This window comes from Neolamprologus multifasciatus, chromosome 11, assembly GCF_963576455.1.
Source record: "Neolamprologus multifasciatus chromosome 11, fNeoMul1.2, whole genome shotgun sequence".
Lineage (NCBI taxonomy): Eukaryota > Metazoa > Chordata > Actinopteri > Cichliformes > Cichlidae > Neolamprologus > Neolamprologus multifasciatus.
This window is the reverse complement of record NC_140449.1, coordinates 17,556,755-17,581,348: the sequence shown is the minus strand read 5'-3', so window position 1 is coordinate 17,581,348 and position 24,594 is coordinate 17,556,755. Positions and strand designations below refer to the sequence as shown.

General features: G+C 40.5%; 3 protein-coding genes across 16 annotated transcripts in view; 2 read left to right on the top strand and 1 right to left on the bottom strand.

The window, feature by feature from the left end:
* The first annotated feature begins 124 nt into the window (after positions 1–124).
* Positions 125–1,917, top strand: LOC146508118 (allograft inflammatory factor 1-like). The gene is made up of 6 exons (XM_085177345.1): positions 125–281; positions 457–518; positions 596–662; positions 764–805; positions 981–1,146; positions 1,799–1,917. Exons 1-6 carry the CDS (start codon positions 266–268, stop codon positions 1,884–1,886), a joined length of 441 nt encoding a protein of 146 aa, XP_085033471.1. The 5' UTR covers positions 125–265; the 3' UTR covers positions 1,887–1,917.
* Positions 1,918–2,761: 844 nt separating this feature from the next.
* Positions 2,762–8,597, top strand: LOC146508117 (casein kinase II subunit beta-like). Its single transcript, XM_085177344.1, has 7 exons — positions 2,762–2,891; positions 3,264–3,339; positions 5,125–5,227; positions 5,316–5,431; positions 5,523–5,598; positions 5,710–5,899; positions 6,007–8,597. The coding sequence occupies exons 2-7, from the start codon at positions 3,268–3,270 to the stop codon at positions 6,095–6,097; spliced, it is 648 nt and encodes a 215-aa protein (XP_085033470.1). The 5' UTR covers positions 2,762–2,891; positions 3,264–3,267; the 3' UTR covers positions 6,098–8,597.
* Positions 8,430–24,594, bottom strand: part of LOC146508116 (uncharacterized) — a 30,026-nt gene continuing 13,861 nt past the window's right edge. For 5 of the 14 annotated variants that reach the window (XM_085177332.1, XM_085177326.1, XM_085177322.1 and 2 more), the window contains exons 10-32: positions 24,329–24,501; positions 24,104–24,223; positions 23,206–23,442; positions 22,860–22,994; positions 21,723–22,730; positions 21,300–21,443; positions 21,013–21,162; positions 20,408–20,896; positions 20,137–20,310; positions 19,841–20,041; positions 19,586–19,744; positions 19,118–19,321; positions 18,843–19,031; positions 18,055–18,260; positions 17,792–17,860; positions 17,623–17,667; positions 16,879–16,941; positions 15,331–15,510; positions 10,928–11,302; positions 10,300–10,422; positions 9,950–10,069; positions 9,784–9,864; positions 8,430–9,091 (exon numbers count right to left, since the gene is read on the bottom strand). In XM_085177332.1, coding sequence (XP_085033458.1) covers positions 9,062–9,091; positions 9,784–9,864; positions 9,950–10,069; positions 10,300–10,422; positions 10,928–11,302; positions 15,331–15,510; positions 16,879–16,941; positions 17,623–17,667; positions 17,792–17,860; positions 18,055–18,260; positions 18,843–19,031; positions 19,118–19,321; positions 19,586–19,744; positions 19,841–20,041; positions 20,137–20,310; positions 20,408–20,896; positions 21,013–21,162; positions 21,300–21,443; positions 21,723–22,730; positions 22,860–22,994; positions 23,206–23,442; positions 24,104–24,223; positions 24,329–24,501 — 4,675 coding nt within the window. In that variant the 3' untranslated portion in view covers positions 8,430–9,061. Of the gene's footprint in view, positions 9,092–9,783; positions 9,865–9,949; positions 10,070–10,299; positions 10,423–10,927; positions 11,303–11,738; positions 12,566–15,330; positions 15,511–16,878; positions 16,942–17,622; positions 17,668–17,791; positions 17,861–18,054; positions 19,032–19,117; positions 19,322–19,585; positions 19,745–19,840; positions 20,042–20,136; positions 20,311–20,407; positions 20,897–21,012; positions 21,163–21,299; positions 21,444–21,722; positions 22,731–22,859; positions 22,995–23,205; positions 23,443–24,103; positions 24,224–24,328; positions 24,502–24,594 lie in introns of those variants that run through there. The other 9 variants (XM_085177323.1, XM_085177329.1, XM_085177324.1 and 6 more) reach the window with 9 other exon arrangements.

Genomic DNA, 24,594 nt, shown 5'->3' with positions numbered 1-24,594 from the left:
TCTTATTGCCACATACGTCTTTAACAATTTTAAATAAGCTGATAGACCACACGTGTGTCCTGCATGCACAGTTCTCCTAAATTATTATCTGTGTCATCAGGTTGGCCTCATTTTCTGCAGCCTTAAATGTAACAGAGGAACCTCTTCTGTCTAACTGAAACTTTGTCACTTCACTTCCTCTTCTCGTTCAGTTTATAGAAGCATCATCGTAACCTTCCGCCTGTGTTTGTGTTGGTTTCACAGTTTCTCAGCTCTCTTGACAGAAATGGACTGTGTTCAAGGTTAGTTTGTCTTTCTGTTAGCCACTTTAACCAGCCTGAACAATACAAGACTGAATTTACTTATTTAATCATTTATTTATTTTATTAATTCATTCATTAAACTATCAGTTCTTATTGATCATTTGTGAGAGTTCCCTCAGGCTGTTGTTGTTCCTAAAATATTGTTTTTTCACAGGTGGTAAAGCATTTGGTCTTCTAAAGTCTCAGCAGGAGGAAAAGCTAAGCGGTATCAACGAGGTGAGCTAAACACAGAACTGTTCAAGACGTCGACTGACACCCTGCAATGCTAAATTGTGTATTTATGTCATTATTAGGCTTTTCTCACAGATCCTAAATATGAAGGAGAGGAAGACCTGGCCTCAAAGCTTGAAATGTTTAAAAGTGAGTCTCAAAGGGGGTACCAGTAACACTTCAGTTCATTGTTCAATTGGTGCAAAGTCATAAATTTTGGAATAATAATAATCATATTGTTTATGTTACAGAGAAATACATGGAGTTTGATCTCAACGACAAAGGGGAAATAGGTAGGACGCCACTAGCCGTGCAGCCCTGAAGTAATTTTTTTTAGCAACATTAAGCAAGCGCTACTTTCAGTAGTGCCTCAGACAAAAAAAACCCCAACAAAATAAACCTCTCAGATTAAGCAAGTAGTAATGTTTTTTATTTCATTTTCCTTTTTGCGCACTTGTAATTTTATAGACATAATGGGTTTGAAGAGGATGTTGGAGAAACTTGGATTGGCCAAGACTCACCTGGAACTGAAAAAAATGATGGCAGAGGTGGTTGGAAGTAGCTCAAAAGACACTATCAGCTACAATGACTTCCTCAATATGATGCTGGGAAAGAGAAATGCAATTTTAAAACTGTGAGTATGAAATAAGTCGCTATTCAGAGCATAGCTGTAGACTGCAAGTGGAGTCCAAGGTCAAATAAGGTTATAGCGAGATGAAGTTCCCAAACGACTGAAAAACTGAACTAATACTGGACATCAGAAACCTATACTTGTGAAATTACTGGTTATGTTGATGGCCTTAATTCAAAATGTTGATGATCAAACTGAGCCTATATATCAAAGTAGTCCTTCAGATATTTTCTGCAGTTTGGTTAACTTGGGGAATGAGTTTCATTTACATTAACACTTTCTTTTCATTTACTTTCATTTTACTTGCTACGTGCACATGCTCTGTAGGTTTGTCTTTTTGTTGTTGGCAATGGGGTAAAAAGATCCTATCCATCTCAATGTGATAATAACAGTTTTACATAAATAAATACTATTCACAATAACAGCTTGCACAGCAACCAATAAGATACATTTATAGATGATAAGAGTTTTTCTTAGAAGGAATAATAAAATAAATCTTGTATTTCAATTTCAGCACAGAAGCATTTTCATAAATAAACTGACACTAAAAAGATCTAGGCCTACCGCTTACTGACAATAGAGAAACAAATGCGTAACGTCTGAGGTTTGCTAGAATGCTTTTGAAAGCATGTAAAATGTCTTGTTTTTATTCAAGGATCTTGATGTTTGAAGGCATGGCAAAGGAAGAAGAGCAGAAAGAAGTTGGACCACCTCGTCGTAAAACCTTTTCAGACCTGCCCTGACCTCCCATCCGAGCTGAATTCTGTCAATAAACCTCCCCCCTCCCCCCTAGATTTTAAAATCAATCAAAGGTAAAGTTGTGAAAAAAAAATGAAACATGAAGTAAAATGTGCAATTTTCATGAAGAGATGTAAACTAGCCTGCATGTACTAGAACTGTACTGTTCTAGGTGTTTGTTCAAGTACTCTGATAATGTGAAATGTACATGGAGGTGGCAAAATATATGATCATGTTCATGTTGTGTGGTCCATGTTAGAAGGTCAGCATTTTTACAAGTTCATTAAAAATTACGTGGTTAAACAGTCACGGATCTCATGTTGTGTTTGTTAAAGTGAAAAGATTAAACTGCATTGCATTTTGCATTTCTGTTTTTAACCCTTATAGCTAAAAGAGCCTAAAAGTAAAAATATTAAACACATGAGATATAACTACAAACAGCTGCTTTCGCTCGCCTTTATTTTATATTCTTTCAATTGAAATTTTATTGATTTTTTTTTTTTTAAAAAGGTATGTTTCCATTGCATCTCCTCCATGCATCAAGGTATTTTACAGACAGAGGAGATAGAGGCACACCTCTTAACTATCACATTCAATTTGGGATGCATGACTGACATTATCATAACATTAGCCTACTTGAACTAAGGTGAACCATGTCTCATTTGGATCTGACGTATTACTTCCATTATTATTGGATTTGATTGTATTTATTTACTATAGTAGTTTAAAAAATTGGGTGTTTCACAATATACAACAGTGTGGCCACTTTTCTTCTAATATAGCAACGCCAGATGTTGATTTTAGAGAACATGGCAAACAAACAACAAAAAGATAATTGTACCGGTAGCAGGCTTATTTCTCCTTCGCATTCGCCTAATATATGCCGGATGTGTAGTCGGCTACCTTATTTTGAAAAGACCGCATGACCGGAAATCATATTTTGTCACCCTGGGAGGGAGGACAACTTAGCAAAGCTTCCAAATTGATGTGTTATTTAATATAAAAGAAGGGTGAGTGAAAGCGACTGTTTGTATACAGTTATGCAAACACACAGGCGGTATTTATGTTAATAGATAGTACCGTTAGTACCATTTGTCAATCTCTGTACTGAACGTGTTAGCATGAACGCTAGCCAGCATGCTAAATCAAAAGCTGACGTATTTCCCAGGTTTGAGAGGCAGGTCTAAGCTCAATTAAAGATTATGTTTGACATTTTTAGTAAAACCCCAGGTGTCAGCTGCAGTCCTTATCTGTGCTGAAAATAATGTTGTGCTATGTTCACTTATAAAGCTCGGCTCACTAATCCTGTTAATGTTTTACTGCCTTTGTTTTTAACCTTTCTGGGTGTAAATTGGTTCACTGCGGCTATGTTGGTTTGTCAGGAGGATGAGCAGCTCAGAGGAGGTGTCCTGGATATCGTGGTTCTGTGGACTCAGAGGGAACGAGTTCTTCTGTGAGGTCAGTCTCATTTTCATTATCACTCTTTATTTTTCAAAGCTTTAGTTGCATCGTCATAAGCTTTTCACAGACTTAATCATTCGCATCGCCTGCTGGCGGAGTATACAGAAGCGTAAATTATGTCCCCACACCATCAGGCTGCTCTACACTGTGGCAGCACAAGCACTGTGCATAAATACGACTGCAATTCCTTAGTGGTTCACATAATTAAATTAAATCGAACCTTGACTTCTTGATTTTTGGTCCATATCCATCTCAGCACCAAGATATATCAAATGTATTTGCACATCAGACTTTCTTTGGATAAATCAAACCTGATGTCGTGTGCTGATTTCTTATGATCACTTTCTCTGTTTGCACACTTATGTTAATGGTTACAACATCACCTAAAGAATAATTTATTGATTAAGATCATGGAGACTCTTGAATGTTATGGTTGAAAGATTTCTATAAACCATGCAGATGTAATCTGTGAACCATTTCGGAGTTCAGCAGGATTCTGAGACCCTGCACCATGCATGCTTAGACTGAAAGATAAATGCCTAGTATAGTGGTGACACATCAAAACAGCCAGTACTTAAGGATATGCTGCATGTTGCAAAACCATTTGGAAATTGCAGTGAAGCTACTCTTGATCAAAATTACTTTTCTAAATTTATAATCTCAGCTAACATAAAAAATAAAAATAAAAAAACTGTTTGAGAGCGTACTAGGACCTTTTGCCAAACCAGTAAAGTGTGACGTGTGTGGTGGACTAAAGCCATCAGCTATAAAGAAGACAGAAATGACCACCACACTCATGATTTTGTTTGATATATTATGTGGAATAACACATGCGAGTACTGAAATGTACAGAATGTGCTTAAATCAGTCTATGTAAAGATGATATTTTACCTTCTGACTAGGTGTATGTGCTTAATGAATTTATTAGACCACCTTCCATAAAAACAAGAAAATTCAAAAGCATCAAAAATGTGTTTGAAGTTTTAAATCTGAACTTTTATCTATTAGGCAAACAACACACTGAATTCAAATGAATTTGTAGATGCTAGAAGTAGCTGCAGCTTTACATTAGAAGGACTCCTGGAAGTTCCTTTGGTTAGAAATTAGTTAATCATCTCAGTTACTTTTTTCCATCCAGTAGTTTCTGTTCTGTTGTAATTTCAGAACTGAAACTACCAAATAAAACGCATTTCCTTTTTTTTTTTTTTTTTTTTTTTGTTAAATCATTTTTTTGTGTTTTGAGTGTCTGAATCTCTCTCTTGGTCAAATATCCCTGTGCTGTTATTTATATTGCAGTCTCTCAATAACTTGCAGGGAAATCTTTAAATGATGGAGTTGGTTGTCACCTACTGGATATCAACCTGGGGTCAAGGTCACACTATGGCCAGTAACCTGTAACCAGGATGATCTGCTGCATCATTTACTTTCTGGTCTGCATTATTTATTTTATTATTTGGTATCTTTGGGGCTGGAAGATGCCACCTTGGACATTTTACACACACGTAGTTTTCAGTTCAGTTACATATAGTTAAGACCTGACTGTTGCAACTGCTCTCCTCGCCTGTTTGTGAAGAACACGGAGGGTTTTTTTTCTAAGAGTACAAAAAGGACATCAAGTAAAAATGCTTAAATGAAAAATGCCAAGAAATAGCTGGCTGAATCGAAGTAATCTTGTTAAACTCTTGTATAATGGTTCTATATCAGTGTGCTGTCCAGTGCACTGCTGCAACAGTAACTTGTGCTATTAATAGCCTTTGGTTTCCTTCTGCTGCTGTGTTTTAGGTTGATGAAGACTACATACAGGACAAGTTTAACCTGACGGGGTTGAATGAGCAGGTGCCTCATTACCGCCAGGCTCTGGATATGATTCTTGACCTGGAGCCAGGTGAGATTTTAAAGTGGTGCAAACCACTTCTCTCATAAAATGAGATAGTAAAATAGTTAAACAGGCTAAATTGTTTCTATTTAAACAGATGAGGAGCTTGAAGATAATCCAAACCAGAGCGACCTGATAGAGCAGGCAGCAGAGATGCTGTACGGCCTTATACATGCACGTTACATCCTCACAAACAGAGGCATTGCACAAATGGTGGGCTCTTATTTTATAGTTTTTGCAACCTCTTACAGGCGCCACGACATGATCATCATGAGTGATTTCTAAGTTTGTTCTTTTTTTGTAGTTGGAAAAGTATCAACAGGGGGATTTTGGCTATTGCCCCAGAGTATATTGTGAGAATCAGCCAATGCTTCCGATTGGTAGGTCTGATTTTTCTTGATCTTCTCATTGGGGGGGATCACTTGGAACTAAACAACACCCTGTGATATTTGTGACTATCCCTTCCTTTCTCTCTCTCCTGCGTAACGTAGGTTTATCGGATATACCGGGAGAAGCGATGGTGAAGCTTTATTGCCCAAAGTGCATGGATGTGTACACCCCTAAATCCTCTAGGCATCACCACACGGATGGAGCCTACTTTGGCACGGGATTCCCTCACATGCTGTTCATGGTGCACCCAGAGTACCGCCCAAAGCGACCCGCCAATCAGTTTGTGCCAAGGTTTGTCCCCAAGTTCTTTTGCATCAATGTTACACTCAGCTTTCAAACGACACCAAACCACTGACCTCTGAAAAGCGAGGAATTTATTTATTTTTGTTGTTTTTTAGGCTGTATGGTTTCAAAATCCACCCGATGGCTTATCAACTCCAGCTTCAGGCAGCATCAACTTTCAAGAGCCCAGTAAAGGTGATTCGCTAGAAGCCATCTTTGACAAAGACAGTGGACTCAGAGACTTTGTTGTTTACAACTTGCGTGAAGCAATTGATTGTGTATAACCAATAAATACCTGTACAGTTCTTCAAACTCACCTCTGTGTTGATAAGCACTTTCAGATTCAGCCATTTCCTCTCTTTTAGGAGGCAGTTACAGTTGAGCAATTTTTAATTATACTAATTAATTGAGCTTCAGACATGTGGTTAAACCTTAACTGATGTCAGTCCATCTTTTCAAAATAAAGGGGTTTCTCTTTTAGATTGAAAAGTGACTTTTACTCAGTGATAATGAAAACTGCAGTTTGCTTTGCGGCTTAGTTGAATGTAACAGAATGTCTCACCACCAGCCCCAAGAGGTTTGCCTTATCAGTGATTAAGCCTCGTGAAAATGTAACTATTAAATCCAGAACACGTGTATGAATGTGCTTAGATGTTGTTCTTGTAATATGTGCAAATAGATTCAGGTGCTCTTACCAACAACCAGTGAATACCAAATTAGAGAGATAAAGAAAAGACAAAAGGACCTATGATGTTTTAAATGTTACTCTTCAGTTTCAGGAGATATAGTGGCAGTGTATTTGCTTGTTTAGACAGCTCTAACAATCATTTCCTGATGGCTCTGTTTGTATATGTTTAAATAATGGGATAACGATCTAGACCAGGGGTGTCAGAACATAAGGCTCTGGGGCCAGAAGTGGCCGGCAAAGACTCCGATCCGGTCCACTGGGCAACTTTAGAAAAAAAGTTCAGAAATTTTGAACTTTTAACTGTATTTTCATAATTTTGACAGCGTTTCTTATTGATAAAGATCTCCCATTCATAATTCATCACAATAATTAATAATTACATAAAGGTTTGTTTTTCCACTACCTACTATGATTTGGGTTTTTTTAGGTGTCTAAAGTTATGAAAACTTTATATTGTATAATTACAGATTAGTCTGGGCAATGAACTTCCAGAACTACTGTAATTTTAAACATCCATCAGTTTCATTGATTCGGCTCACTTAAGATCAAAGCGGGCTGACTGTGTAAAATGAGTTTGACATCCCTGATCTAGACAGATGTGACTTTCTTTTTTTTAAAAAGTTTGGTATTGAACGTGCAACATCCACTGCGAAACAAGTGACTGGCATTAAATATTTATTACTTACCAAGAGCTCATTTTTAATGTGATGTGCTTCATTCACAGACAGCCCAACAACGTGCAAAATAATGCTTATTTTATTTTATTTTCCATAAAAAGACAGGGATAAGTCACAAAGCAACAATATTTTAAATTTTCTAAAAACTATTATTTTTTTCTTAATGTGAAACTACTTTTTTTTATCGAGGGAGGAAAAATGCAGATGTGATTGAGATTTAGCTATAATAGCAATGGCTTCTTTTTTTTAGTTTAAAAAAATGCTACCAAACATGCTACCTAGAAAAGATTCGTATGTTTTCTTCTCTATGAAAAAGTACAGGGAAAACAGCAAGTGAGAGCAACCTACTCAGACTATGTGGTTAAAAAGGCTTTACAAACTTGGTTGATTATGAATGTAGTATTTAACATGGTGGAAGCCTGGAAACCAGCTTGTGGTGAAACATCACAATACATCAAATCACATGAAACAGTTCCTACTTAACAAATAAATTACTGTATAGTAGAACACGTAGAAAAAAAAAAAAGACAACATGTGTTCCCGTGAGAGGAAAAGCCACATTTATCGGGCAGCTGCCTTCATGGCTTACATGTGTGGCTATTGTGACAGACAAGCTTTTATATTTATTGACCTCACTTGACTGAACATACATGTAAATTTACAATAGAGGTGGATAATAAATACATGGACATTCCTCATACAATCATACGGAGGTCTGTAGTCTTACAAAGAATATCAAAACCTGAGATAAACAGACCAAAAACCTGTAAAAACTTTTCATATCAACCAAATATGTTCAAAGCAGGTAGGACTTCTATTAAAATGAACAAAAACAGAGCTGAGTAAATCTCCACTGTTATCTGTGAGTTCTGTAAAGTCGGATGTACTTGGTGGACTACGAGAGGAAACGAATAAGAATGATTCAGGGTGATTCAGGCAAGACGAGTCTTAAATAGGGACCTCAAAATTCAGTAAAACAGCACAAATGGTAACCTACATTTTCATGAGCAGATATGAATAACTTAAAAACCTCACATTTGTACAAATACTATAAAAAGCATTACTTCTATAAAATAGAGAAATATTTCAAAATAGATCAATTTTTTAAAAATTCAAACTTTACAAGATTATGTAGGCTACTGGTTCTTAGCTGGTTGGGGAAGAAAATATTAACTTGTTTTTTTTTTTTTATTTCTTTATTTTTGTACCTGAGACGTGAACAAACTGTCCAAATTTGAGCAGAAAATATCTTTGTCCACATAGAGATGTGAGGTATGTCATTTCATTAAAATAAAAAGTCTCTCCTGAATTAAATAGACAAGTAAACAACAAGAAAAAAAAAGTTCCCTTGAATGTGGTCTTAACGTTCCCCTAGCAGCACCGTGGGAAGAAATGCTGATAATGGCATCTAAACTATAATGGAAACGGTAAATTTGTATAAAATCAACAATGTAAAAACCACTAGGAAAAAAAGTATTTAAAAGCAAACGTAACTTGAAATCACACATCTGCAAATGCTGGGATTTAACCAATAAACGTGTACTCGCTAAACTTTTACAACACTAGGATGATCTGAGGACTGTGCAGCCCTGCCTACAATGAACAGCCTGAAAAAAATACAAAAACTGAAAACAAACAGACTATTAGGAATTAATATACGCTGTTATCAATCATTTTAGCTGCAGAGTTATGAGTGGGTTTTTTTCCTGGTTTTTAAGATATGTGTGCGCAAATACAGCTGGTCACTGTGTGTTGAGTGCTGGGGATATCGGAGGTGATTGGTCAAAGGAACAAGGTGTGGTTCAGTTACAATGCTGATGCTCCGCCGTGCTTCTCCTGCAACACAGACATGTTTTGTTTATATGATCTCAAGTTGCTAAGACAAAACTGTCCTCGTCATTAAGCGCTAAAGAGTTGATGCAAGTACAAATTTAAGCACAACACTGTAACTTCATATTTCAGATTAAAGAGTAGTATCTAAAACTAAGGAAGCTTGTTTTCGGTGCTGAAAAAAAAAATTGGATAAGATTCGTGCGAATATTCTGTGCATTAAAAATATGTTTTGGACTCGCCTACTATTAATGTAGCTGTTGACCTCAACCGCTCACATGATTTTGCGGGATGAGGTTGTGTCATTTATTTTTCCAGTTCAAGCTCAATTTTTTAGATTTTTCACATGCAAAATAAACAGATCTGACCAATCAGAGCACTGCATTTGGCAGCAAGTGCACTCGTGGCTCAAAATGCGCACCCGTACTGAAAATACAGTGATTAAATAATATTGTTTTACCTCAGAGACGATTACACAACAAGTTTGCTTCTGAAAAATTTGGAATTAAATGCTGTTGTTTTGCACCGGACTTGGTGTAATGGTCTTTGCTAACTATCTTGGAATTTCAGTCCAGTTGTTGAAATTTTGAGTTAAGGATGACTTTCTTTCCTTTTACTGAACAAACAAGCTTCCATATAAAACTCAGCCAAGAGAGCAAATACCGCCTTACGCCTAAACCTGTGTGTAGATTTTGTACCTTATCTTGGTCGATGTCAGAGTCTGCGGTTATCACAATTCTCTTCTCCACGCGAGTTTCTGAAGATCCACTTTTTACTACCTGTACAGGAAGGAAAATCTATATTAGAGAGGCATATAAAGAGTAATAGAACGGGAAAGCCGAGAGCCTAATTTGCTCTGCTGACCTTTGAGATGTGAGTGGTGGTAGTCGTCACTGAGGTGCCACTGGTAGTCTCTGAGGTAATGGTCTGGGAACTGGATACTGTTGAGCAATCTTTGTCCTCCTCTGTCCCATCAACGGTCACCTGAAGGAAAGAAGAAAAAAAAGGGGGATGGACTGAATAATCATTTCTAAATCATGTGACATCAAGGTTTCACCGAGGAAGGCACGAGGCTGCTTCATTCTTATTTTGGAGCCCTCCTACTGATCCTCCCAAACCTCCTTATTGGGAGTTTTTGAAGCCACCTCCACCATGCAAACCTGACTGCCTATAGCTGAGACAGATCTGGGCTGAGCAGCTGCTGGAGCCCCTACCTTTGAAGACTCATAGGTGAAGGTCTTAGTCGGGACGATAGGGACCTCTGTGGTGGAGATGCCACTGGGTAAGGGGCTGGAGACGGCTGTGATGGTGACAGTCTGCGTCTGCACCAGAGGGGGCTGTGAAATGGAGCACAGCCCCATGAGTGGCTGTTTAACCAGACACTTTGCACCACAGCAAACACTTTGTTTCACACCATGCATTAGCTATTGCCTTTTTTTCTTTAATTAGACTTGCACCACAACCGCTATTTCCTCTCACCAGATTAGTTTATTGTATTCGAAACAGAAGAATCAACGTGTTAACGTCACTTCCCGCCACCAATCACTCCAAGAGAAACAGTGAATAAACGGCACAGGTGAGTTGGAAAGATGATCAAAAGTAATGGTTTTGCAGCAGACATTGTTACAGTGACCCGTCACCGTCGTTAGAAACTTAGCACACCACTGTGCAGCACCTCTGCAGCGTCTTGAGTTCCATCTGACAATAACAAGCACTTTCACACCAAACCGAATACCACCTTAGGAGAGTCACAAGTTTTTTTATTTGTATCGGTGCTGCAAAGGAGTGTGTCAGCCAAGAAGGGAAATAATCAGCATCACCCCGAGGGAGTCAGGAGGCTACCTGGAAACAGCGCATGACCTGTGGACCATCGCTCCAGAAATAGGAAGCTGGGGAAGATCCAGCTATCCTCCCAGAGTCATCCGACACTCCGGGACACGATCCTTCTTCCTCCGGGATCACTTCTAAAGCATTACAGGAGGGATCAAAGGAAGGAGGCAGCTGTGCCATTTCCACCTCTACGATTGGCACCAAGTTCGTCTCAAACACTACAACCTCTTCCTGATCACGTGACTCTTTCTCAACAGTAGTTCTGTGGACTTCGACACTCTCAGGCTCGCTCTTGATGGGTAGGCCTGTAAATTCCAAACTACTGCTGGTTTCCTCATGTGCAGCCTTTGTGTCTGAACCATTGCTTAGGGGTCTAATGCACACACTCTAAAAAAGACATAAAATAGTTACTATGTGAAGTATTTCCAACTGATACTGTGAAAATGATAAATACGCATGCATGCAAGCTAGAAATATGTACATAGAGTGGATTAGGCTGCACAAAGTATAGGTTTTATGAGGTACTTCAGAGACTGTGGTTATCTGATTGCACTTATGTAATAAAAATAAGCCCTGTTTTAATGCCATAGCTTAACAACACACAATGGCCACAATCATTTCTACATGGTGCATGCTAAAAGTAGGTGACCAAGTTTTATGAATGGTTACAACTTTATGGCATGCATCTTAACAATAAATAGAATGCGTCATGATTCAATTCTCCTGTTTAAATTTGGAGAGGAAGGAACAGCAGAATATTATGAAACCTGAAGTTTATATGAAATAATTCAATTCCATAAATGGAAATAAGAAGCATATGAACTGAATATGGAATGGCTTTTATTCTTTGGTCAACGTTGATTGTCAAAAAGTCATGCAACAAGGAATCTCTTGCAGCTGCTACATACTCCCTTTCCAAATACTGGTGGAGGACAAACAGGTTATTAAGAATAACAATTAAGCTGCCTCAAGAAATACTATAGTGTGAAAGGGTACTGATCATTTCCCCCATTAACAAGACTGCTGTTTTCTAGTGCATGTGAGTTCAGGAAAAAAGTCACAGTGGTCATCTTTTTCTTTTTCTTTTTTTTAAAGACAGTACTGTAAGACTACTGACAATATAAATGTACCTCAACATGTGTATAAAAGCAGGCTCAAAGTGATTCGGTCAAACATTAAAAACCTCCGGATAAAAGTCAAAACTTGTATCTTTAAAAGTCCAAAAGACGTCACAGAAAATGCAAACAGCACTGAGTTATCACTTCCAGTCCTGATCAGTCTTTGGAGAAGGAGAGGTCTGATTCTGGTTGGAGAAACCAGGGGTGGGGTGGGGGAATTGTGCCGCAGTGAAGGCAACGGGGAATCAAAGTCTCAACAGTTCAAAGGAAGCCTGAGAAAAAAAAAAAGAGGGCAGCTTCTCAAGTGGAGCAGAGGATGAGAGGTGAAAATGCTGGAGTGATGCTGCAGAGGAAGCAAAGGAAGGAGAAAAGGAGAAGAGAAAGCTAGAGGCTGATGGGTAGATGGGCAGGGTGCGGTCTCCGTGGGTCACATTCACACCTTGTGTGGGGCCTCCGCAGGGTTGAGACGACCCCCTCAGCTGCGTTTGGAGTAGAAGTCGAGCAGGGGGCCGCGCGGAAGGCGGATGACAAACTGATGGGGGGGGGGGGGGGACGAGGATGAGCAGGAGGAGGGGGGGGGGGGAAGATGAGAGGGAGGAATTTTAAAATACGATAATGAACTGAATTTGTCAAATCTGAATTTGTGCAACAGCTGATAAAATTATAACATTTTAAAGCCTTTATTAGAAAACAAACCAGATTTTATTCACTTTTCGTTTGTTTTCAGAGCATTGAAATGTTACATGCATTTTAACATGCACTTTATTTGTTTCCATGAACAACAAACTTTTCTTTCTTCTTTTGAAAAGACAGAAAAGTCATTCACACTTGCTTTATCTTATTTAAAACTACTTCATCAGCTAAAGCTGATACAGCTGAGAGCTGGTGGATAGCAACAATGCTATGCATCTCAAGTGACATCAAACTGTCATAAAGGTTCATAATGTCAGCAGCTCAGAACCTAAAGTTTAACTGGTTATTTTAACAAGTAGCTTTTACTTTATTTTAATTCAATTATCAGTCCGTTAGAAGCAGCAGAATCAAATCTAGCTCTGCTTAAAGTTGATGTTTACTTTTCTCACAGTAGTGAGTTGTAAATAAGACGATAAGCTGCCTTGGAAAAAAATGATAAAAAATAATATTACTCCTGTTATGAGTCGTGTGGTTGTTGGCTCATATACTTTGTACATTTGTTCTGTTTCATTTCCAAACTGCTCGCTGTGAGCTGTCATTACAGTTGGTCCATAATTTGTTGGACAAAGGCACAGTGTTTGTAGTTTGCCTATGCACATCACCACAGTGGATTTTAAATCAATATGACTGAAATGCAGACTTGCAGCAATTCAAGGTGTTTAACAAGTTGTGAGGTTTAAAAATAATGACATTTTTTTGCCAATTTTAAATATCAGGTTTGTTCACTTGAATAAAAATGTTCAAGTCTACAACCTGCTGACATCAAATCTTCTGTTTCTTTCCTTGTGAGGTTCTGTTACGTCTATTTGTGCATCTTTGAAATTTGTCTCCAGTAACAGAAAATCAAAACTGTTTGGCTGAGATCAGGTGATCAACTGGCCGTGGAAGAGTATCTCATTTCTTTTCCTTGATGAGCTTATGATCATTGGCTATTTCTCTCCTTCTCAATACTTTTCTCTTCCCATCATTCTGGTAGTTCATCTTGGTTTCATGTGTCCAGACTCTTTTAGATGTTTTCTGGCAAAGTCTAATTCAGCCTTCTCGTTTAACCACCCAGCTGTAAAGCCTCTGTATTTCCATTCATTTCCCTCTTGATAATAGACTCGGACACTGATACTCTTACCTTGCTAACTTGCTTATGTGTTGTGAAAATGTGTTTCTTAACCTTGGAAATATTTCATCATCCACTTTGGTTGTTTTCTGTGGTCTTTCAGGCATCTCGGTGTTGCTGAGCTGGCCCTTGAATTCATCTTTTAAAACGTACGAGATTATTGATTTGGCCACTCTGTAGGTTTTTGCTATTTCTCTGATAGGTTTGATCGGATTGTAATGACAGTCCCCTGACTTGCTCTAGCCTCATATTTTTGAATAACATTTTGAATCAACTTGTTATGTTATGTCTGTTTCATCTGTCGAGAAATAATAAGGGAACAAGTTTCACCTGACCATGAAAATGTTGTGGAGACAGTGCATAAAAATGGCTGTAATTCCTAAACAGATAATGCTATACTTTTGTACAAGCCCTTAAATTAAAGCTGACAGATGGCACTTCAATCACATGTTGATGACTTGATTTCAAATCCACTGCGAAGCTATTAAAAACAAATGTCTATCTCCAAGAAATTATGGCCCCTCCTGTACATGTTTCTTTGAAAACTCAAGTGCATACTGACAATATGATGTTTTTGAAGGAATTGAAGTTTTCAAATGTAATATTCTTTGTGTCCAAGTCATCATGAACCACTTGATGCAAATGCATGCCAAGTGAACCTCAACAGATTACATAATTACTCATGTGACAGCGACTAAATTGAAACTGAGTTTCCATCCGTGAAAAGCTTCAATTACCTGAAATACTGTCATTCAAATATTTACTCATGTCAATAACAATATTAATAATAATAATAATAATAATGTTGTATTAGCTGTTTGCCAGAATCATTTACCGGAATAATGGCTGATACAACTGTGAATGAGGCCTCAGCTCTTCATAAAAAAACAAACAAAGATGCTCAGAGAAAGCAGCGTAAAAAGAAAGTAAGCCAAGAAAAAAGAGAGGAAAAAGAGAGGGAAGAGGGGAAATACTGTTCAGCGCCAGCACGTGCAAAACATCTTGAAGGTGGGTTGCCTTTTAGTCATGCAGCAAATTTGTAAAAGTCAGGTCTGTCAGTCATGCAGTACAAACGTGTTGGGCTTTAGAGGCATCCTAAGCAGGTCTGATTCAGACCGAGTGACATCTCAGAGAGGAAAACCTGTGCCACAGATGCCTCGCCCACAGCGGTCTTTTATGTGAATGAACAAATATAAAAGTCAACGAGTCCGGCTGCATTCTTCATACACATTCAATTAATGCATACCGCATGCCATCAGCTCAGATACATGCACACGCAAACTGTCAACACTGTCTACATCAAAAAGAGCCTGAATGACTCCTTTTCACAATTTCTTCTTCTTTTTAAACATTACTCAAACATAAGTCAGTTCCAAAACTGATCATCTTAATTAGTCAAATTAGATGTTATTTTTACTATTTTGTCTCTCAAATTCTTCGACTGATAGACTAAATGAACTAAAAGGATCAGTTGTTTTTTGTGCCAGACTTACCCCATCCGCGCTGGGCAAAGGCTGACCGTTGATTCCCAGGGTGCGGAAGGGAGAGTGTGTGGACAGGCGCTTGTCCCACTCACTTGGCTTGTGATCTGGGACCGCCTCCATGAAGTTTCTCTTCAGCTCACTGATGCTGGCGTGATGCCTGAGCAGCACTTCCTGAGGCTTATCGAAATCCTTTACAGAGGAAAGTCGAGATGGGAAAGACGTTGCGGTTGGGGGGGGGGATGGAGGATGGAGAAAGAGGATAATACAAGGACAGAAAGTACACAGAGGTTGTCCGGGAAGGGAGAGGGAAGGCAGAAGATGTGTCGTAGAGAGGGAGAGATTAAAAGAAAAAAAAGTCAGATTATTTGGTGGTTTTTTGATGTTTTGTGCAACTTTGGTTGATTTATTGATGATTAAATAAGCAGAAGCGGGGTTAACGTGATTCTAAGCACACATAAATTTTTCAGATTCCTTAAAAAATGATCAGTGTCTCCTTTTCAAAATGCAAATTAAACCTGGCAGCTGATTCATGAGAGCAGAGCTGGAGCTGCGATTTATCAAGCTGATAAATATTTGGAGTCATTTGGAGCCGTGGTTGGGTAGAGGGCCTAAACTATGCAGCGCAACACTGAGCATCTATTTTACAGCATTAGGCTCACAGTGAAACATGTTAAGAGAAGAGGCTGCAAACCAAAGAGCAGGAGAAAGGCGGTGACAGCAGACATTGTAAAAGCTCTTGAAGATGAAGGCTTGTTCCAAATGAAATCCCCGTTCATTTAAGACAAATGAACAACGGTCAAAGCGCTGATTTGGCAACATTTAGCACCAAGTTGATCTTTTCAGGCAACTGCAGGATGTGATAGCAAATAAACAGAAACTGCGAACTATATACCTGTAAATCATGAGCTGTTGTGGTGCAAAAGAGCAACTTAATGATAAATGTTTCACCAAATGGCATTTCTTTCATACACAACACAGCAAAGGGATTCTCTCCCCCCCCCCCCCCCCCCCCCCCCATTTTCATTTCTACAGACTAAAACACTCATTTGCATAATTGTCAAGAAAATGAAATGCATTACTGACAAGTCTGAAAATGAGATGAAGGACAGAGCAAAAGCAGGAACAGGAGAATACTGATGATCTTGAATAAATAAGTGCATAAAACATGAGCTCGGAGTGAAACCTGCCATTAAAAAAACAATTAAGGAAAGCTTCACCGTTCTTAGACCTTGGTGCCTCACCAACACCGCACAGTGAATCACTATGAACAGTTTGTGGATTATCAGGAGTGCAGCATCCTGAACAAGTTCAGATTGAACCCAGTCCATTTTTTTGGTCTTGTTGTTCTAAACTCAACAGCACTCTCCTGAATCAATCGGATCAGAGTCGGTTGCCACACACAAACACACATTTTTCATGTAATCTACAGCCGCTCGTTAACGCCGACGAGAAAAGTGTGAATCATGCCGCATGCAAGCGTGATGTTAAACAGCAGCCGGGGCGTTAAAGAGCAAGAAAATGCAGCTGGAGACCGACGTCTCCAGAAGGGATACCAACCTCCAACATTAATTGGCTATGTCTGATATATATTGAGTCACCCTCATTTTTCTTAGCTCTTTTCTGTGAAAAATGAAAAGAACAAAAAAAAAAGAAGGTGGGTTTGTTTCAGTTTCCCTTTATGCTGGCATCAACCACACCTCTTCCATGCACACTACGAAGTTCACTAATGTGTTAATAAAACAGAGAAAGTAAGAGTAAGAGTGCATGCACAGTCGTTTGTGTGACCATAAGGGACCAAAATCTGCACTACACTAACAAAGCAAAGAACAGATGGCTCTGGAGGACTGACCGAAGATTTCTATTCTTATACTGAGAAAAGAAAAGAAAGTGATGGAGTGACAAAAATGTGATAAAACTCCAGTTACCATGCCTCTTTAGTGCATTTAATCTACAATCATGCATGTGTGCATTCCAGTGTTAAGAACAGCAAGCAATGGGAAGAAATGATGTAACTGTTTCAACTTTTAAAAACAGCCAGTAGGTGTTAACGTACTCTGAGACTGTGAAACTGTTTGCGATCTAACCATTGCTATATTTTCTACCTTTTATAAAATTAAAGAAAATAAATAAAAACGTTTCTTGTGCATCGAACCTGATGTAGGTTTCATTTACGACCTAGCTGTGTGGAAGCACAACATGAGAAGAGGGTGATATTAGTCTTTGGGATGAGAAGCTCTTTATCATCAGAAATGGAGGTGGAGAAAATGGCTACGGTAACATGTACGGCACTAAGAATCTGACCTTTCGCATTCGCACCACCTCCGTGCTCGTCGTCTCAGACTCGTGCTACCCCAGGGGAGGAGAGAGGAAGACGTGTTAGCATCCCCTGAATGTTGGCGTTAACACTCAGATCTCAACCGTGGTATAAGCACGTCTTCTGACGTGCAAGACGCCTGCGTCTGACACTAACCTGGATGTCCCCATTCATGGTGGATATCAGTGATGAGTCTAGTTCTCTCTGGTCCCTCCACACTGCTGGCTACAGCAGCAAGAGATACACAGTTCACACTCAGACACAGAGAGCAATCTCAGATACTTTAGCGTCTTTCGCCACAAAGGCTTTGCACCATTCACAATAAAAGACTTTCTATGAAAACACAACATTTGTTATCACATTTTTCCACACATATTACATCACCGACATTTACAACAGCGATTAGAGTAACTGAATACCTTGGCGTCAGCCCCGGCTTCGATTTTTGAAGGCTCCACGGCTTCTACGGTGACCTGCAGCTTCCGTTCCTCCTGGCGGCTGGTTTTGATTGGAGTGGAGGTCTGGGGCTGGTCGAGAGTGGCCATGGGGATTCCCGCCTCCATCAGAGCAGCCTGGGAGAAGACTGGTGCACTGACAGGGCGCGTGCCCCTCTGGGCGCTCGCAGCTAGACAAAACGCAGACAAAATGGAAATGAGTGAATGTTGGGTTTTAGCACTGAGCAGGCTGCGAGTGGAGCGTTTTGTGAGGATCACGGTGAGTAAAATGCACACGAAAACAGATATAGCATTAAAAATAAAACAGCTTAACAAGCATATGGCACACTTAGCCTCAATGCTGCACAGGTATACTGTACCTCATTTGTTTCCTTTGCTCTCATTTAAAAGGACAAGCACGCATAAACGTATGGATGTGATGTGGGCCAGAAGCAGATGTCCACAAAGTGGATCAGTAAAAGCGGTTCTTGTTATATTCCAAAGGCTGGATGCAAAAGCCGACGGCATTAGGCTGCAAAAAGGCATAAAGCTAAATGAGATCGAACCAGGGATATGACGACGTTAAGAAAGCATTATTTCTTCAATCGAAGGTCCGTGAATAATGGAAAATGCTAGCTGTGGGCCAGTGTGTCCCGTGCAGAGGTTGCAGCTGTTAGAAATGAGTGTTTTTATGAAGCAAACAAGGCATGACCGTGTGTGAGTTTTTTTTAGCCACACACAAAACAAAAAAACTCCACACAAGGAAAAAATACCTGACGCTTTGAGATCACCCTCGAGTAGAACAAACCAATTATCACTGACACGTGTTTGCGAGGGTCTTTCTTCCAGGATCCGTTTCTCAAACCCCGGTTTTGTCTCAGAAATCGTAATCTTTTTCGTGGCCGCGGCAGGAGCTGGAACTGTGACCTGTGCTGGGAGCTGCTCGCGCTCCAAGACAGCGGCTAATACAAACACACAACCAGGTGTTACTCACCTCAGCAAGAAATGTTTCGTATGTATTGGCATACCAAGCTCTTTGGGATTATACCTGATTTCTTAAGGGACTTATCCAGAAGAGTAAACCAATCATCTTCCACCTCTCTCACTGCTGGACGTGGCTGCACCACATCCTGCTGCTGCTGCCGTATTCTCTCCACTACTGTAATTGTCTGCTGTGCTGTCTGCTCTGTGAGTGTAAGCTCTTTAGCAGGTCTTACATCAGGATATATATGGATGCCTTCCACCCCAGCCGCTGACAGAGTACAGGAAAAAAAACTAAAATGAGACCTGCAGGAAGTTAAATATTCCCTCTACCTAAATATCTTAAATGAGCATTTTCCCCTGACATACTGCACCACCATACAAACACGATATAACTAAGGCTGGTGCAGTATTTCTGCATTAGTTTATAATGTGCTCCTAGTACAACATAATAGAAATCGAGCACAGTTGCCATGTTATTCAGTCTGATAGCATCTCATAGCAAAGCCGCACGGCCATACAAGCAGCAGAATACCTGGTGCTTTTGCTGCTACATCCAGCAGCACAAACCAATCATCATCCACTTTTCCTGCTCTTGCCGTTTCAATCTTCACCATCTCCACAGGTGGCCTCACACCTTCCACGATCTTCACTCTTGCTTCAGTGGTTGCCACTAGATCAATAATAGGTTTGACTACGGCAACAAACACAGAAACATAAGCGTAAACACATCTGATGCAAACTTTTTGCGCACAGCTTCACACAGCACCCATTCGTCGTAGAAATCTACCTGGTTGTACGACCACAGGCTTTTCAAACAGGACAAACCAATCATCTTCTCTCTCAGAGAGGGAGGCAATTTGGCTGGCTCTAATTTCAGACACACTTGTCCTGTCTTGCACGCCGTCCGCACCAATTACTGTCTTCTTCCATTTTTCGGTCACCTCAACCTCAAAAGTCTTCATTTCTGGAACGATCTGAGCTGGAGTCACTGGCACAGACAGAGTCAAAGGCGTTGAGTGATACTGCTATGACCACCATAGTCCTCTTAGAATATTATGTTTCAGTCTGAATTTACTGTAATACCTGTTGGTATCATGACTTCATCACGTGCAGTACCAAACAGAGCAAACCAGTCATCCTCTCTCTCTGGCTGGGGAGGCTGTGGTGTAACCTGGTCAATCTGAAGCAATCTCTGCTCTATACTTTTCACTTCAGTTGAAACATCTGGATAGATTTTAGTCTGCGTCGACATAGAAACTGCAAAACAAAATTTTGATTTCAACTCTGGCTACTGTGAAGCACAAGATAAATCTTTGGTTGATCTTATAAAAGCACATTTGTGAGCTGCAGATACCTATAGGGACATCTGGAATAACTTGCTTGGGAGCCTCTGCTTCCACTTTCTCCACAACAGCATCCTCAACTACAAGCTCTCGCCTGGGATCAACAGCCTCTGCTTCAGTCAAGGCAGAAACGCTCTCTCTGGTGTAAACGTCAACATACTCAGCCATGGAAGCTACCAACAAAGAAACGGAAAACTCACTGTATGACACTTGAGGCAAAAAGTGAATGAAGAAACAGCAGGAGCGCAGGGGAAAATCTGCTCTACCTGGTGCCACAAATGAGGGCTGCCTAATGGGAACATCCAGCAGCACAAACCAGTCATCTTCTCGCTCTTTCACATCCTGTAGAAGTGCTACTCCCTCCCTTTCTGGCAGCATTTGTTTTGCGTCAGCACCTTCAACCAAAATGTCAACTCTTCTTTCTCTCTGCTCAAGAGCTGTTACTTCAATCAGAAAGGCACGTTCCTCTGGGTGAGCAGCAATTCGCTCTGAAAAGGTGACTTAGTAAAAAAAAGAGGAAAAAGCTCAGGGACTTTGAGAATAAGAGTACCTGCAGTGCTTAGAATAATTGATTCTACTAAAGCTGTGAGCCAGCACAGGGGACTTTTATGAATACCTGGTGTTGTGTGTGACGTTTGTCTCGAAAAAACATCCAGTAACACAAACCAATCATCAACTTTGTCTGACACTTGGTGTTGTAGTTTTTCTCCTATATATCTCGATCCGTCTTCGATTGCTATTTCTTTCCTCTCTTCCATGTGAGTAACTGATAAGCAGAGTCAGGAGAGGCATCTTTAATCGCCAGCATTAACATGCAATTCTTTCATGAGCGAGTAAGGACAAAATAAAGCACAAGGAAGCCAAAGTTTCAACAAACAAAACAAAAACAAGACCGAGCAGTACCTGATGGCCCAAAAAGCTTTTGTCGGGGAATAAAATCCAGCAACACAAACCAGTCATCAACCCGTTCAATGCTGATATGTGGTTTTTCTTTCTCGGGGTTGAAATAACCACCCTTGTCCACTTGAACACGTTCCACATCGGCAACTATGTAGGAAAGTGAAGACAGAATATTTGAGCGCGACGGAAAACAAATGCCCAGCTGGAAGAGAAGCTGGGCAGTGGTGGTTATTCTCTCTTTAAAAAATACATAGGCAGTATGAAAATCTAAAGTCGAGTATATCTTACACCTCACTGCAGAAATCAAAGCAATAGAAAAGAGCAAAACGAAAGCCGATTTGGTTAATATAATGTTAGCGCTTCGGGACATGTATGTCTTTATGGTTTCGATGACATTAGAATATCAGAGGGATTAGCATACTTTACCTGGTGTTTTGAAACCAGCTTTGTGTGGAGGCTGATCTAAAAGTATGAACCAAACATCATCAACTCTCGCCTGAGACAGACCTTCTTTCTCTGTAACCTCCCTCTGTGGCCTCTCCTCCACCATTTCTGTCTTACGCCACAGTTCCTCTCTTACTAACATCTCCTCTGATGCAACACCAGACTGTCCCTGCACGTCTTCCATACCTTTCTGCTGCTGCCCCCTCTCTTGTACAATAGTCACTATCTTCTCAGTCCTACGCTGAACCTTCTTGTATCCTGCTACAGCAGCAGAGCCGGCGACGTCTGCATCTTGCCACTCCTGTTCCATTCCACGCAGTTTCTCTCTAAAGCTATCGTCTGTGTCTTCTTCACCCTCCCACTTCACCTGTTTTATTTGTTCTTCCAAGTCATCCACTTCACCCTCACTTGTATCTATTCTCCGCACAGATTTCCTCACCACCATGTCTGTTACACCCCTGGATTGGATTGACTGTCTCTGCTCCAAATTGCTCTCTCCTTCCCTTAACGTTTCTACCACTTTCTTGCCCACTTGTTTTTCGCTCTCCCGCTTCACCACGATGTCTTCCTCCTCAGGCAACAAGTCCTTTAAAAACTTTATTTGTTCTTCCAATTCGTCCACTTCGCCTTCTTCACCCTCTTTTATAACTCTTCTCCTCACAGATTTCCTCACCACCATTTCTGTTACACCTTTGGCTTGGATCAACTGTTTCTGTTCCATGTCTCTCTCTTCTTGTTTTAGCTTTTCTACCTCTTCCTCCCCCAGTTCTTCCTCTACTGCATGCTGAATTCTCCCTGCAATTTCATCAATTTCTTGTAGTCTTTCCTCAAGATCCCTCATGTCCCTCAATCTTCCTTCCAAAATTTCCTTCTCTGTAAATGCATCCACCAACATCACTGTTTCCCGCATCCTCCCAATCATCTCCTCAGTAATCATTTGCTGTTCTTTCACGCTTATGACCTGCTCCTCCTCGCCCTCCGTGGTAGAGACTGGAAGAGTGATACAACAAACCATTTAAGTGCTGCAATTAATTGTTTTGGGTTTTTTTTGTTTTTTTTACCATTTTTTACCCAAAAAAGTGTGAAGGTTTTTGCAGAAAGCCAGACAAAGAAACTCACGTTGAAGTTTTTCAAAATGCTCAGTGGGAGACACGCTGAGCAGACAGTCAAAGTACAGGAACCAGTCATCCTGATTTATCGCCACTGGTTCCAGTTGGTGGTCCATAGAGCTCGGTTTTGCCAAGCTAGTTTCAGCTGACATCAAAAAACAAGGTGCAACATTTTTTGTATCAGGTGATCAAACAACAACAAACTTCAAACGGCTGAAACGAGAGGGCCACGTGGAGCCACGAGCCTGGTTTCTTACTGAGTAGTGCCGTGTGCATATAGTATGGTGGCAACATGAATGAAGTGCATGTTTAATTTGCGATATTTGACGTTACCCATGCACTATAAAGGTAGATACCTGGCTCTTCAACAAAATCAAAGGGTGAGATAAATGGAATATGAGGCTGATGATCCAGAAGAATAAACCATTCATCTTCCGTTCTCTGCTGGTGATCGTCATCGCTCGCCAGATCCTGCCACGGCTGACTGACTGTCTGGATAATGGTTTGAGAACCAGCAGTCCCAGTCTCCGTGCCAACAGTACGCCCCTCCTCTTCCCAGGACTGAGTGAAATTCTGCTCAAACTCCCTTCCGGCTGTGAAGACATGACGGGGTGATGCCAGTTATGTAATGGTTTTGCTGCAGAGATGACGACCGGCTGTGAATGCTGCACAGCACTTCAAGCAAGCAAGATTTCAAGCTTTTGTGCCAGACTTCTGTGAGTCCAGTAAAGCGAAGTTAGTATAAAGATGAATGAAAGATGCCTTTTGCACTTTGGAACACAAACAGGCTCCAGATGGAACCCGTTACAATGATGGGCACTGGGGCAGTGATGAGGGAGGTCAGTCAGTCAAAAGTTCAAGCATAAAGGCACGCGCTATAAGCAAATGAAAGCGGTTGTGCAACACACGTTAAGTGCAAAGTTATGAAATGAAAAAAAAGAGGAACAAGAGCCTCAAGACTGGAAATACCTGTTTAGAGTTACATTTGTTAGGAAATTTGTTTAATTTCTTTCAGATTTCAGTAACCAATAATACTCTGGAATCACACCGGGGAAAGTACAGGGTACGTGTCCCATCTCATGTATCAGAATAGGTCACTTTCCAGACAAGCTAACTGTGCTGAACAGCAACAGTTTTGCAGGTATGGAAGCAAAGATGAATGGAAAAATGATGCAAAAAGGCTGTTAGATCCTACAAAGCAATCTGCGAGTAGAAGGTATGCCAAAAGGCATCACTTCACACACTTCCAAGTACCTGTGAATTCGGAAGAAGGCTGGGGTCTGTCAGATACCATCAGCAGTGACCAATCATCAACCTGAGTCCTGGCTGATGCCAAGACTACTTGCAGAAACTGGAGAGTTTCATCTCCAGGTTCTATAGCAAAAGAAGTCAGAGGGCACCTTATTGGACCTGTGGTTTATTGCAGGACACACACACACATACACACACACAGATGTGACAACATACACTCACGCATACCTCCATCTAGGTTGCGAGACAGCCTCTTGCTTGCAGATCGCGTGAAGCGAGGTGCCGGCCGGTCGATCATGGAGCTCGCCTGGCGGGTCTGGGCCTGAGTACGACCGCTGTACCGGAACTTAGAGCCCAAGGCGAGGAAGCGACGTGAAGAGGGCGGCTCCACTGTTGAAACCCTGAGCAAGAGATATAAGAATTACATTTTAATCTACACATTATTTGACCATTACATGAACACTGTGGATTCAAAATTATAAACCCTGCACTGT